Genomic DNA, 15,319 nt, shown 5'->3' with positions numbered 1-15,319 from the left:
ATAATAATTAATTATATAATTAGTAGAAAATTGATAATTACATAATAATTAGGATTTCTAATTATACTTGGTAGTTAATAAAATGTTAGAAATTTTATTAGTTAAAACTTATTTTTATGTAACCTATCTTGGGATTTATGAATAACATAGTTGAGATTAATTTATTAATTTTTGAAATTTTAATTTGGGAAAAATATTAAAATCTAAATTTTATTTTTTTAATTAATTGAAATTTTTTATTATAGTTAATAATTAGATGAGTGTAAATTAGGAATAAAAAAAATTCTTTTTTTCTTTGGACCAAAAACTTGGTAATTAATGTCTTGAATTAATTTACTCAGGGACAGAAGAGATATGTGATCCGATTGTGATTGAACTTGATAATTTCTTCTATATTTATGGCGGCCAAAAGACTTAAAATAGTTGACTAAATTATTTATATAGCACCCACTAACAACTTTGCAACTTTGCATTCATCAAATGGCAAGTTGGAAAACCACCCTTCTACTTCTTACTCTTTTTCTCCTTTCTCTGTTTCTCGAGCTTCTCCTAGCTCAAGCTACTATTATCAATTCCATTGATGGTGGTATGAACAAGGGCTGCATTGAGGTAGAGCGGAAAGCGCTTCTTGAATTCAAACATGGACTGAAAGATCCTTCAGGTAGGCTTTCTTCCTGGGTTGGTGCAGATTGCTGCAAGTGGAAAGGTGTGGATTGCAACAACCAAACAGGGCATGTTGTTAAGGTTGACCTCAAATCTGGTGGTGCCTTCTCACGTTTGGGTGGTGAGATAAGTGATTCCTTACTTGACTTGAAACATTTAAATTACTTGGACCTAAGTTTTAATGATTTTCAAGGAATTCCAATTCCAAATTTCTTGGGCTCATTTGAAAGGTTGAGATACCTTAATCTCTCTCGTGCACAACTTGGTGGGATGATTCCTCCTCATCTTGGAAATTTATCACAGTTACGTTATCTTGATCTTAATGGAGGTTATCCAATGAGGGTTTCTAATTTAAATTGGCTTTCTGGTCTTTCTTCTTTAAAATACCTTGATCTGGGGCATGTGAACCTTAGTAAAGCAACCACAAATTGGATGCAAGCTGTAAACATGCTTCCTTTTTTGTTAGAATTACATTTGTCCCATTGTGAACTCAGTCACTTCCCTCAGTACTCCAATCCGTTTCTTAATTTGACTTCTGTTTCGGTCATTGATCTCTCCCACAACAATTTCAACACTACTTTGCCTGGCTGGTTGTTTGACATCAGTACCCTTATGGATCTTTATTTAACTGACGCTACAATTAAAGGTCCGATTCCCCATGTTAACTTGCTAAGCCTTCACAACTTGGTAACCTTAGATCTCTCGGACAATAATATTGGAAGTGAAGGAATTGAATTGGTGAATGGTTTATCAGCATGCGCTAATAGTTCCTTGGAAGAGTTAAACTTGGGCGGTAATCAAGTCAGTGGTCAGTTGCCAGATTCATTAGGGCTCTTTAAGAATTTAAAATCCCTGTACTTGTGGTATAATAATTTTGTTGGTCCCTTCCCCAATTCAATTCAACACCTTACCAACTTAGAGAGTCTTGATCTGAGTGAAAACTCCATCTCAGGTCCAATTCCAACGTGGATTGGAAATTTGTTGCGGATGAAGACACTTGACTTGTCATTCAATCTAATGAATGGGACTATTCCAAAAAGTATCGGACAACTTAGAGAGCTGACTGTGTTGAATCTTGGTTGGAATGCTTGGGAAGGGGTAATATCTGAAATTCATTTTAGTAATCTTACTAAATTGACAGCATTCTCATTACTCGTATCACCCAAAGACCAGTCTCTCCGTTTTCATTTGAGACTTGAATGGATTCCTCCCTTCAGTCTCGAATATATCGAGGTTTGCAACTGCAATGTATCTCTCAAGTTCCCCAACTGGCTTAGAACTCAAAAGAGACTTCGTGATATGATTCTAAAAAATGTGGGGATTTCAGATGCAATACCCGAATGGCTTTGGAAACTAGATTTTGAATGGTTAGATCTTTCTAGAAACCAATTGTATGGAACGCTTCCCAACTCATTATCCTTTAGCCAATACGAATTGGTGGATTTAAGTTTCAACCGCTTGGGGGCCCCACTCCCACTTCGACTTAATGTGGGATTTTTGTATCTGGGAAACAATTCATTTTCAGGTCCAATTCCCTTGAACATCGGGGAATCATCGAGTTTGGAAGTCCTTGATGTTTCTAGTAACTTGTTAAATGGCAGCATTCCTTCGTCAATTAGTAAACTAAAGGATTTGGAAGTAATTGATCTCTCAAACAATCATTTATCTGGAAAGATTCCAAAGAATTGGAATGATTTGCACAGGCTTTGGACCATAGATCTATCCAAGAACAAACTGTCTAGTGGGATTCCGAGTTGGATGTCTTCAAAATCTTCACTTACTGACTTGATATTGGGTGACAACAATCTTTCTGGGGAACCCTTTCCAAGCTTACGAAACTGCACATGGTTGTACGCCCTTGATCTTGGAAATAACAGGTTTTCGGGTGAGATACCCAAATGGATTGGAGAAAGAATGCCATCACTGGAGCAGCTGCGTCTACGGGGCAACATGTTGACAGGAGATATTCCTGAGCAATTGTGTTGGCTTTCTGATCTCCACATTTTGGATCTTGCAGTGAACAATTTATCAGGATCCATCCCACAATGCTTAGGCAATTTAACTGCTTTAAGTTTTGTGACCTTATTAGACAGAAATTTTGACGACCCCAGTGGTCATGACTTCTATTCAGAGCGCATGGAGCTAGTTGTAAAGGGACAAAATATGGAATTTGATAGCATATTGCCAATTGTGAATTTGATAGATCTTTCTAGCAATAACATTTGGGGAGAGATCCCAAAAGAGATCACAAATCTCTCAACCCTGGGTACCTTGAATTTGTCTCGAAACCAGTTGACTGGAAAGATACCTGAAAAGATTGGAGCCATGCAAGGGCTAGAAACTCTTGACCTCTCATGCAACTGCCTTTCAGGCCCAATTCCTCCGAGCATGTCTTCTATAACCTCATTGAACCATTTGAACCTATCGCATAACCGCCTGTCAGGACCAATTCCAACAACCAACCAGTTCTCGACATTCAACGATCCATCCATTTATGAGGCGAACCTGGGACTTTGTGGGCCTCCATTGTCAACCAACTGCTCCACTCTAAATGATCAAGATCACAAAGATGAGGAGGAAGATGAAGATGAATGGGACATGTCATGGTTCTTCATAAGCATGGGATTGGGCTTTCCGGTGGGATTTTGGGCTGTATGTGGTAGTTTGGTTCTAAAGAAGTCTTGGAGGCAGGCATATTTCCGGTTCATTGATGAAACCAGAGATAGGCTATATGTCTTCACTGCAGTGAATGTGGCTCGTCTGAAAAGGAAGATGGAAGCAAATGGAGTTCATGGCTAAAAAGGTGAAATATCTTACATCACTTCCCATTCTTTTTCCTTTTTTTTTTTTTCTTCCTTTTTTGTTTTTTAATTTCATTGTATTTTTGGTGTGTTATGATTATCATCACAATGAATTCAGCTCTTTTGCAGAGGGTGATGAGGTTTCAAAATAACAAACATCATACAAAAAGAAGGTAAGATGAATTTCATTACAATGTAATGTAAGACCATCTCCGTTTAGGTACATATTTGTTAGCTATTAATCTTTTTATATTTATATTTTATTATATGATTTCTTAAATTCTTGAATTGGAAATAATGATTTAAATTTACAAAAGAAATTGAATTGTAGTCTTGTTGGACTTAGATTTTACTAAAAGTATATTGCTTTAAATGTTCAAAGCATGTTATAGTAAGAGGCATATTTTTAGACCCTTCAACCATGCATATGAATATAAGTTGTTTCTCTTTCCTTACTACAATTAAGTTCCTAAATACAATGCATAGGGTAATCAATCTCTTAGTTTGAGTCATTAGAAAGAGGATTGAGGAAGTTTATAATTGGGTTCAACTCTTTGAAGTTACATAATGCAATTTTCATAGGAAAGATTAAGATACATGAATTTTTTTTCAAGGTTGAATTCCAAAAAATATACAAACAAGCAGCTAAGGTTATAGATTGTTATAGGTTGTTAGTTGAAACTCTAAATTTATTGACAAATATACTCATTTGAGTATGGTTAATACCATAAGTATGAAAACTATAAGAATTTAAATAGTCTCTATAACCAAGTTTGTTAATATTATGTTGTTAATTAATTAATTAATTATATAATAATAATAATAATAATGAACATGCTATTTATATTCCATTATGAAAATCTAAATGTTGTTTAAATTGAAGCTAATTATGTGTATTTACTTGTTTCAGATTGAATACAATGATGAATTCTTAGTGGGAATGAAGATTTCTTTGGTACGAGTGTTTGAGAACTTATCTTTGAAATGTTGGCAAGCAATTATTTTTCTTTAGGTAGGTTTGTTATTTGTAAACTGTCATTTAAGTAAGAAAAGTTGTAATATTAAGTTGGATACTCAACCTACTTTTGATATTTTAGAGTCATCTATGCTTTAAAATTATCCTTTCAACTTCTATGTTTATGATAATTTGGTAGTTGATTATCACTAAGTACTAGTCCGAAATTTTTGTCCATTATTGATTCAAATATATTTTTGGTATAAGCTTCAAGTGTTCATCACCTCTAGTCAGTGATTGAAATGTCTTTTTTATCAGCGAAATTTCCTCAATATTTTGGTTATTGGTGAAGCTTGATTTGAAATTGAGGACGGATAATCGATTGGAAGGAATTTCGCTCTTTTTATGAAATTATCGCCGAAATATCGGTGTTTGCCGATTTTTCAGGAAATTTCCCGATATTTCTGTCGGTCAACGCGCTGGCTTCGGTCAAAGTGTAGCTTTGCTCCCCTCAAAATTAAATTTTCACTGTAGCATGGGCGTTAGGGTTCGATGAAATTGGGATCGTTGAAGAAGAAGAAGAGGAGATACGTGATTGCTTGCTCGATCGGGTGGTGGGTCCAGAGGAAGGGGCTGTTGAGGACGCCTCCGCTCGCTTGGGGTTCCAAGCTTCCATACAAAAGCCCCCACCCCTCCAATCGGACGATTGGTAGCCACAGGAAAAGCGGCGATCGGACGGCACCTGATCCACGATTCTCCACCATCTTCAAACCCTAGATTCCTCCCAACCCAGACACCAATCAGCTCCCACAACACCAAAACCCCCCAAATCACAAACCTTAAGACTTTCCCACCCAAACTCCCCCTGATTCAAACAAACTACTGGGTAATTCTTAAGCTAATTGAGCATAGGTTCCGATTCACAAACAAAGGTAAGTCCCCAAGAAAGAGAAACAAAACAATACAGAGAATGAGAGACGAATAGAAACCCTAGTTATCGTTCTTCAATAAAGAACAATAGAGACTATGTTCCAACTTTTCATTCACACCCACATGTATAAACCCATATATATATAGCTATAAACATACATAAGTTTAGTAGACATATATATAATATATGAAATTGTGAATAAAGATCATAGGTTATTATGTGGACACAACTTATATTTGGCCACAGCTGAAGTCTTGAATATTTTTTTTTTCAAATATTTTAATTAAAATTCTCATTTCAAAATTGAAGAGGTCCTACCACTTTTTCCAGTATATATTTTCTATTACATATATAAAACTTTAGTTGAAGCAACAAAATTATTTTTCTTGATAGGCAGTTGAAGCAACAAAATTATAATTTCCAATATTGCATAATCCAAATATGTATATGTATCCAAACTGCATAATCAAATAATAATCCCCAATACAAAGTTCTATTGCCAAAAAACAAGGAAACTTCAATAAATAAATAAATAAATAAAAATTTATCTCCTCCAATACTAAGGTCTAACTAAAATTCACTCTTTAGAGACTGATTTGCTGCCCTAGCCTTTGAACTCGCCAAATACCGATGATAATCCCCTTTCTTGAAACAACCAAACTTTGAAATTACTTGAAAAATCAAATTAAATAAACTGCACTAAACTCAAACAGAGTTTGGTTTCTTTCTTGGGTTTCAATTTCCAAATCCTTATCCTTTTACCATCTTTCCTAACAAAGAGAGAAAATCAAAGCTGAGACACATTTAGCCTCAAAGCAGAAAAAGAGTGAAAAACTGTCTAACTAATCAAAAACCATGCTTCCATATCACATAATCAGAATTCCACAACAATCAACCAAAAACAGAAAATTCCACTACCTTGGCCCTTCCAAGGGCAGCATGGTGTTGTAAGCCATTGCAAGAGCCATCCTTGAAAAAGATAGAACAATACAATCATAGATTAAGCTTTGGATAAACAAATGACCTGAATCTAAGCATTTAATATGAAAACAAAAGTAAAGTCAGGGAAATGTCTGTTATCCTCTCAAGCGTACTATAGTAGGATAGCACAAACATAAGACAGGGCTATGAAAGAAGTGGTCGATCCATTATTTTTGCTTCTAATAATGGGGTAACAAATGGGGTACTCTGAAGGATATGTACAATCATGTGACTGTCATTTTCCATGTGTAAATGCAGAGGAACTATATGCTTGGAGGAGTTTATACAAAATACACAGGGCAACAAATGATATGCCTATGCATAGAACATAATTCCACTAAAAGCTAGTTTTGAGATTTCTTTTTTATTGTGGGGTTGGGTGGACTAGGGAGGAGGTGGGATTAATTTGATTTCACTTGGTAAACATTTCTCAGTTTGAATGCGACCATGCTAAGAATGAAGTACCTGGTGGACAGGCATGTGTGAAATGGTAGTCTCTGGAGGGGAGCTTCTTAATGCATCTGATAGATTAATACACGTTGCCAAGCATTGAAAAGGATCCTCGACAGACAATCACCAACGTCTTCCTTGCAGAGGTTTATCTGCGGACTCAAAGATATCTTCCAAATGATTCTCAGTAAATGCTACCTAACCCTCATATGATAACTTGTCCACTCCACCAGCATATAAATTTGCTAAATGTATCTTCAACCAATGTAAGCCTGACTTCCCGAGAAGGCATCCCTATGCAGACTCTAGGATACCTCAACACAAATTAGAGTTGAGATGGTTAAAATATGGGTGCAAGGGTAGGCAAATTAAGTGTAATAGATGACAAGAATATGATGGAATGATAAATTGTTTGAATGCCTAAAAAACTTCTCTCTATCAAGCAAGCCTCTTATGGGACAATGCCCTAGTTGTTCATTGGAACTTCTATCACCTATCAGATGAATTCAGAGATGCTAAGAGACTTCTTGACTGGTTAACAGAACTAGAAAGTAATAATTACTTATCCTAATATAAGAGACAAGATGAAATCAACACAGAAGTACTCATGATTTTCCATCACCAAATTTCTACCAGTCTGGTTCTTACCACTTGTGGATCCTACATAATTCAGAAAATATGAAAAGATAGTACAATATATGAAAGTAGAATATCATAAACAACTCGTTTTCTCATCATTAGAGAAAAAAAAACTTTGATTATACTCAACTTTTGAGAAAACTTCGCCTGATTTCATACACCCAATATAAACTCGAGGCTTATTCAAATGAGTAGCAAGAGTTGCTTCTAGAGTATCTGTATGAAAACGATGGGTAAGTCATCATGCTTTTGTAAGTGTTTTAATTGTCAACATTTAAACCATTAAACATTATAAGAGAATTGCTCAAGCTATTAACCTACCTGTCAGTCACCTTAATATCCCATTGCTGGACTATTACTACGTAACTTAAAAGTTTTGGGTAAAGTGGTGGTTTAACATTGACGTCTTAAGTTTGAACACACTTAAGGAAGCGTATTAAGACTATTAGGAAATTCTGGATTCAAACTTCACTTCATGTGGGTGCTAAGGCTATTAACTTAAGTATCAATCACTCGATATGCATTGTCTTGGATAAGGAGAAAGAAAGAAAGATTAGTTATGGAAAAAGTGATGCTAACATATAAGGTTTAAAGTAATGCTCTCAAATGAAGAATAACATACTTTTGTGCTAAGCATGTAAGTGTAATTTAGCACATAAGTTATGTCAATGTTACTTTTTGCAATAGTGAATCACAATATTACTTCATGTTCCATTATTATGCAAACTATTGTTTCCCTTATTACATTAAAGACAAACTCCAATTTTTTGTAAATAGGGGTATAGAGGGTGCAAGGCAGCGGTAGGGCCTCTTGATAGTTTTCTGCTTTCCATTCATTTGAGCAACTTTAGAAAAATCCTAGAGAAACGAGATTTTAGTTTCTCATAATTTGGACTTGTTAGCTCCAAGGCTTTTCAAATTGGTTGATGGAGTTCGCAAACTATTGAAAATGACCATTGCAAACTGAGAAAATAAACAAGACAATGAAAAAAGAATAGATGAGAAATGGAAGTTCACTAAAAGTTTTCATGTTAATAAGAGTTCAGCCTACGAGCCTCCTATTTTTATCCCTTATATGCTTATAACAGAAATGTCAATGTGTTAAGTGCCAACTGGGTCATTCTCTATGTAAATCATACAAAAAATAAAGAGCGAAACTTATAAAAAGAAGGCCATTCTACCAGTTGGCATCCATGCCCCTACAGCTTGCATCTCTATTGTTCTTGTGGCCAAACTTTGTAATAATTCCAACAACAGCTAAAAGCCTTTTCTTGGGAGGAGTCCCCTTATTTTCTAACAAGTTCTTTGAGGCAAAATCTTCTTGCTGTGCTGCCACTAGCTCCATCTCAAGGGCTGCTAACTTCTTGTGTTGTTCCCTATAAAATAAAAGAACAATCACCATGACCTTTAGATTATATTTTGTCTATTATAACAAAAGCCCCAAAAAAAGAACCCCACATAAAGGAAGGATAGGTATAAGTTATTGACCTGCGTGCTATAATTTTCAGTGTGTCATTGGCTAATTGCACGTAAAAACCATTAAAATGGAAAAACCCATTATCTAGTCAATTACTTCGAATGATTAATTTTTTTTTTTTAAAAAGGCTGGTATCATCTCAAATAGTTTCAATAAAATAAAATAAAAAAGACAAAAACAGAAAGAAAGAAAGAAAAAGGCATGAGCTCATGCAAATCACTAATTTATTTGGCATTGTAATGTAATGCTATAGAACGTATAATTAATTTAAACCATGATGGATTGATTCTGGTTCCATACAATCTCAAGTCCCCCTTTGTATATCATTATAATTCTATAATTTAATCTCGATAACAAAATAGTCCCAAAAAATGCATTAACAAACTGTGGGGAAGAAAATTTGAAGCTACAATTGAATAACAAATAGTAATATATAAAATTAAAGATAAAAAACATACCTGACTAGTTCTCCTATCCAGCTGTTTAATCAAATAAGCCCCATTCTCATAATCCAGCCGTAGCCTACCTAAAACAGATTTCCATAAAAACAATTTTTTTTGAAAAAAAATAGATCAATTATAATCAAAATCAAAGCATCACAAAACAAAAACCTAAATCAACAAAATTAACCACACCATAAACACTATTACAGGTAAGAAACGAAAATCAATTCACAACACGAAACAGAGCGAGAACTCACCGGCCAGAGACGTAAATCGATGCCATGGTGTCGACATGGCTAGCATGAGAACCGAAACTTGAGATCTGAAAGTCTAACCAGATAGCCGGTGATTCAGTCTCCGACTATGCATTTCTTCACTGTGAAGCGAAGAAGACAACAATCTTTAAAGACCTCTCATCAATAGCTGGTCGATCGGGTTGAATTTCGGGTTGTTGTTTCTCTTTGACCAGATTTTGGCTCCGAATTTGAAATACACAAGAATATTTCAGAGAAGAAAAGAGAGAATCGGAGTCTAGGCATCGTTAGTGATGAGGACTTCAGTGATGGTAGCAATGTAGTTGGAGAAACGAGTGTGATTGCATTCAAACAATATAAAATTTTGAGTCTTTGTTTTTTCTTCTTTTCAATTGAGGGCCGGCATGTTTGGACCTTTCTTTCTTGTCCATTTTAGGATTGAAGAGAGAGATATAGAGACATAGAGAGAGATTTCTTGTTTTCAATTGAGAGCATGTTTTGGGCCTTTCTTTTTTGTCCATTTTAGGATTGAAGAGAGAGATATAGAGAGAGAGAGAGAGAAAGGGTCTGCCCACACATAAAAATGCAAAACTTGGCCCATGGCCTACTTTTCGGTCCAGCTCCTTGCAGTTGTCTCATACTTGCTTCGATCGTCTTGTACATCAACAAAGAACAAATCGAAAGCAACACCTGAATTGCAAACCACAAAAAGAAAGCAAACAATTTAAACTGTTTAACTGGACCACAAGGGCGTTCTTTTTCTGGGTATATAAAAAAACCCTAACCTATGTGCGTAAGGTGCTTGTTAGATTAAAAAAACAAGAAGTAATATTTCAATAATTTTCATTACATTAATTAATTTGATAATTGAAAATTTGGTGAACAATAAACACGTGTGAAATAATATTCAATGGATCTATTCCTTGGGGATTTTGAAAAAAATATAATATTTTTTAAAATATAACAATTGAAAAATAATTTCTTACTTTGTAGGAAATTGTGAAAAGTAAAATAGGAAATTTCTTCAAAAGATAATTTCAATTTAATTATCAAACTTTAAGTTATTTATTAAAGAAATAACTTCAAAATTTGGAATTTATATTGATATTATTTCTTTAAAACATAACTTCCATGTAATATAATTAATATATTTTTATGATGGTTTGTTTTTTAGGTTATTACTTTTCAGAGATAATTTTATTTTAAGAGGAATAGTGAAATTTTTTGAGAAAATAAAATTTCATTTTTTTCAACTATTAAATTTATTATAATATTCAAATCTAATTCCTCCTTCAAAATAAACCAAATTTATTTTTAAAATTTTTAGATATTTCTTGTTTTTTAAAATAAAAAATTAAACTTCTTAAACATTGTCTAATTAGAATAATAAATTAATCTACCATGAATTAGTAAATTTGTCATAAAAAAATCTGAGTATGACTTAAATTTGTTTTTATTTATTTTCTCTATTTTTTATCAAGATAATTTAGAATAAAAATATTCTCATGAATTGCGATGAAAAGCCAAAATGAACAAACCCAACTAATTAGGTTGGATTGGACAGGTTTGAAGTTGGTTTGGTAGGTTCATACGTTTGAACTTACTCACCAATTATTCACTAGAATAAAAATATTTTTATGAATATTTTTTAGATCAATTTTTTAATTTCAGAATTTTGAATTTAGGAAAAAGTATCAAAATCTAAATATATAGTTTTCAAATTCATTAAAACCTTTACCCCTTCTTTCTCCAAAGATAGGTAATATAAAAATAAGTTTTAACTTAGAAAATTTTTAATATTTTCTTAACAACCAAACATAACTAGAAATCTATTTGTTAATTGCCTACTAATTATATAATTAATCATTATAAATTTTTTATTATGGTGATAAATTATGATAGTTTGGAATATTTAAAAATATATTAAATTAATGTTTTTATATTATTAATTTTAAAACTAAAATAATAAAAATATAGTAATTATATATATATATATATATTTAATATGTAAAAATAAATAAGCTTAATACTTCAAATATTAGTAAAAACGCACCATTTAAACACTTAATAACATTCAATTTTATTTAGATTTAAGTCAAATTAAGGTGTATTCATATTTTAAACAAAAAAATAACACCCGCTATATATGCATTTTTCTAGCCCTTTATATATATAATAAAATAAATTTTCATGATATATATTTTTTTTGGCCATAATACTTGTGAAACCAAAGTTTGGTTAATCTTGATTTTGATGATAACAAAACAAGGTTTAGAACTAATGATCATATTTCAAGTGTGATTAGGCAAGATGATTTCCAAAGTGGCAATCACAAAGACAAATCAAGTCAAGAAGAAATCATGAAGAAGAAGACCACCTCAAAGAGAAGAGTTTTTCAAGACCAAAGTTTCTTAAGATCTCTTTGTAAGGTTGTTGGTGCACTAGGACTTTCATGCATTTCATTCTTTATTTATGCACCAAAATCATCCAAGAGTAATATTGTTTTAAATATCTTTAAAATTGGATGATTTCATGTTTTCAACTAAAAACCTTGTGTTAAATAATTTTCAAACTTGTGTTAAAAGGTTTTAAGTTGAAAAAGGTTGGGTGTTGAGCCAAAAAATGGCTCAACCGATTCAACCGGTCGAGGAACTGGTCAACCGGTTGTGCTCATCCGGTCGAGTACCGGTCGAGGGAGGCCAAAAGTTTCTCTCTCTCCTAGTGGCCTTCTCTTCTCGGTCGAGGTAACTCTCTTCCCGGTCGAGGTTCGGTCGAGGACCGATCGAGGTCCGGCTGAGGCCCAATGGTCACCTGCCAAGCATTTAATGCTAACGGCTAGTCAATTGGTCGACCCATAGCTCGACCGGACGAACCCCTAAACGACTAGTTTGGATTTTCTCTTCTATAAAAAGGCTCCAATCTTCATTGTTTCAAGAGCTTAACCTTCCCAAATCATTCTTGATTATATTTGAGCCTTGGAAGAGTGTTTTTGAGTGCACCATTGTTTTGTAACTTGCATATCTTTAGTGCACCATTCAATCCTAGTTTTTCTTGTATCTTTGAGCCTAAAGTTCTATTATTAGGATTTTTGTGAGATCATTATTAGTATATCTTTGTGAGGAATTTTCTCAAGTGAGGGGTATCACTTGAGAGGTTATTCAGGAGAGGGATATCTCTTGAAGAAGTGTAAAGGGTGCTTGGAGCCAAAAGTCCAAGAGGGTGAATTGGAACCATAATCCAATTGTAAAGAGATTGGAAGCTTGGTTGAAGCTTCAAGATAGTGGAACCCTCACTCGGTTAGGAGGTTGAGGAGAGTGGACGTAGGCAAGGAAGTGCCGAACCACTATAAACTCTCGTGTTTGCACTCTCTCTTCCCTAACTCTTTTAAATTATATGCAATTGTGTTTATTTTGTTTATTATATATTTGCATATAATTGTCTCTTATTTTTGCATAGTTTAAATTTGTGAAAAAGAGACCATCACCCTATTTACCCCCCCCCCCCCCCCCCCTCTCCCTCTAGGGTGATTACCATAGTTTGGATTAGCCTCAAATTCCTAACAACTGGTATCAGAGCAAGGCTTCTTGTTAAGACTTAACCGTCTAAGAAGTAATGGCTATTCCATCAAGCTCATCCAAAATTGAAAGTTTTTCAACCACCCGACCTCCACTTTTCACGGGAACCGACTATCCCTATTGGAAAACTAAAATGACTTGGTCTATCCAATCTACTAGTCTTGATTTATGGGATGTCATTGAAGATGGTCCTCATATTCCTTCAAAATTAGAAAATGGAGTGATGGTTCCAAAACTTAAGCATGAATGGGATGAACTTGATAGAAAGAAAGTTCAATTAAATGCCAAAGTTGTTTTTATCTTACATTGTGCTATTGATAGAAATGAATTTAATCCTATTTGGCAGTGTAAGTCGGCTAAAGAAATTTGGAAACAATTAGAATTCACTTATGAGAGAAACGACCAAGTTAAAGAGTCTAAAATCAATATCCTTATGCATGATTATGAATTATTTTTAATAAAGGATTTTGAATCTATTGTTGAGATGTTTTCTAGGTTCATTGTGATTGTGAATGAACTTGAAGCCTTGGGAAAGACCTACACCGAAGTAGAGAAAGTCATGAAGATCTTAAGGTCTCTACCAAGGAAATGGGAAACAAAAGTGACGATTATTCAAGAAACGAAGGATCTCACCAAGCTCTCACTTGAAGAACTCATTGGGTCACTCATGACTTATGAGATAGAGTTGTAGAATCAACAAAGAGTTGAAGAAAATGAGAAAAGTATAGCCTTTATGTCTATAACAAATGATGATGAAGAGGAAGAGAGTGAAAGTGAAAGTGATGAGGTAAACTCCAACTCTAACCATTTTGATTTTCAAGATGAGCTTCAAAAATTATATTTTAATCTTGAAAAACTTGGTTCCAAAAATATCCATCTCAAGAAAAAGATTTCTTGTCTTCTAAATGAGCTCAATGAGGATAATGAAAATTTTGAAAATATTGAGAAGACAAAAATCCCTTTTGAAAAGGAAAATGAGGAGCTAAAAATTCTCAAATGGCCAAAAGACTTTTGATATGATTTTGGCAAATCAAAAATTGCATTTTTGATAAAAAGAGGTTAGCCTACAAGCCTTTCAAAAATCAATTTTTTTTAAAAAAGGAAACCTCTAGTTTTCCGCCTTTAACTAGTTGCGTTTTTTTTTTTTTTTTTTTTTTTTTTTTTTTTTTGTGAAAGAAGAGGTCACTTTGGTGATATTTGAAAATCCCCTCATGTTCTTCAAAACTTTAAATTATTTTAGATTCCAAAGGAAAGAAAGACTAACCCTCTAGGACCCAAAAAGATATGGGTACCAAAGGTTTCTTAAAATTGTTTTGTAGGGATCCATGCAAAAAGGAGGATATGCTTACCTTGGAAAGAACGCGTTGACAATATTGGTAACGGTATCCCTTCTAAAGCTAAATTTGCAATTGGTATCATTTTTGCTAACACTTGGTATATTTTTTTGATAATATAACTTTTGGTATCACTTTGATAAAATTGGCATATTTGTTAAACCAAGGTTTTGGATTTAAAAAGAAGATTTTTTATATACCTATGTAAAATTGAATGATCATATGCTTGTGTGCCCTAAAAGTTTTATTTAATTCATGTTAAATATCTTTTTAATGCATATGTTCTCCCAAATATTTTTTCCAAATCATGCTTTAAATTAGGAATGCTCTAAAGATGAACAAATCTTTTATTTGGAAACTATTCTCAAATGAAAAAGTGGGAGATTCATTTTTCATGAGAGATCATATCATGCTTATTGTTTGTTGTTTTAAACTTTTGATAACATGTGATTCCCCTTATATACTTTATTGAAACTTTTTGTTGATGACAAAAAGGGGGAGAAGTAATGGTAGGTTGCACTACAAGAAAAAGGTCTTCGTTGACAGTTTTTCATCGTCAAGATAAGGTATATCTGTTAAGGTAGATCGGTATTCACAAATGTTATCTATGCCAGTGTCAAGAAATGATAAAAGCTAGCTTGACATATGCATGAAATAAGGTAGACCTTATTTCTATCAACGTAGGAATATTATTAATATGACATATGTTAATGTTTCTTCCACATCAGTCAAGGTTAGGTTAAATATATGTGAAGGTTGACTCATTGTTTTGTCAAGATTATATTCAATATATGTTAAGCTTAGGTATGATATATG

At 33.6% G+C, this 15,319-nt stretch overlaps 1 protein-coding gene and 1 long non-coding RNA gene across 5 annotated transcripts; one reads left to right on the top strand and one right to left on the bottom strand.

Moving 5' to 3' along the window:
• Positions 1-463: 463 nt before the first annotated feature.
• On the top strand, positions 464-4,553 carry LOC100251213 (receptor-like protein EIX2). Of its 2 annotated transcripts, none has more exons than XR_786755.3 (3): positions 464-3,466; positions 3,583-3,637; positions 4,375-4,553. XR_786755.3 is itself a non-coding variant. In XM_010657351.3 (3 exons), exon 1 carries the CDS (start codon positions 481-483, stop codon positions 3,460-3,462), a length of 2,982 nt encoding a protein of 993 aa, XP_010655653.1. In that variant the 5' UTR covers positions 464-480; the 3' UTR covers positions 3,463-3,466; positions 3,594-3,637; positions 4,375-4,553. The 2 variants fall into 2 exon arrangements, 1 of the variants encoding a protein (XP_010655653.1); XM_010657351.3 differs by having other exon boundaries at positions 3,594-3,637.
• A 1,223-nt stretch (positions 4,554-5,776) lies between these two features.
• Positions 5,777-9,970, bottom strand: LOC109123101 (uncharacterized). Of its 3 annotated transcripts, none has more exons than XR_009464513.1 (3): positions 9,356-9,967; positions 6,797-8,796; positions 5,777-6,319 (listed from the first exon to the last, which is right to left on the bottom strand). It is a non-coding gene; the product is annotated as an uncharacterized LOC109123101 (long non-coding RNA). The 3 variants fall into 3 exon arrangements; XR_002030760.2 differs by having other exon boundaries at positions 5,777-8,796; positions 9,356-9,423; positions 9,598-9,952; XR_009464511.1 differs by having other exon boundaries at positions 5,777-8,796; positions 9,356-9,970.
• Positions 9,971-15,319: the final 5,349 nt, after the last annotated feature.

Source organism: Vitis vinifera, chromosome 1, assembly GCF_030704535.1.
Source record: "Vitis vinifera cultivar Pinot Noir 40024 chromosome 1, ASM3070453v1".
In the NCBI taxonomy this organism is placed as follows: Eukaryota; Viridiplantae; Streptophyta; class Magnoliopsida; order Vitales; family Vitaceae; genus Vitis; species Vitis vinifera.
This window is presented reverse-complemented; position numbering and strand designations above follow the sequence as displayed.

What these genes read in the sequence shown, in the direction of transcription:
- LOC100251213 (XM_010657351.3), top strand. Translation starts at nt 481, where the DNA reads ATGGCAAGTTGGAAAACCACCCTTCTACTTCTTACTCTTTTTCTCCTT.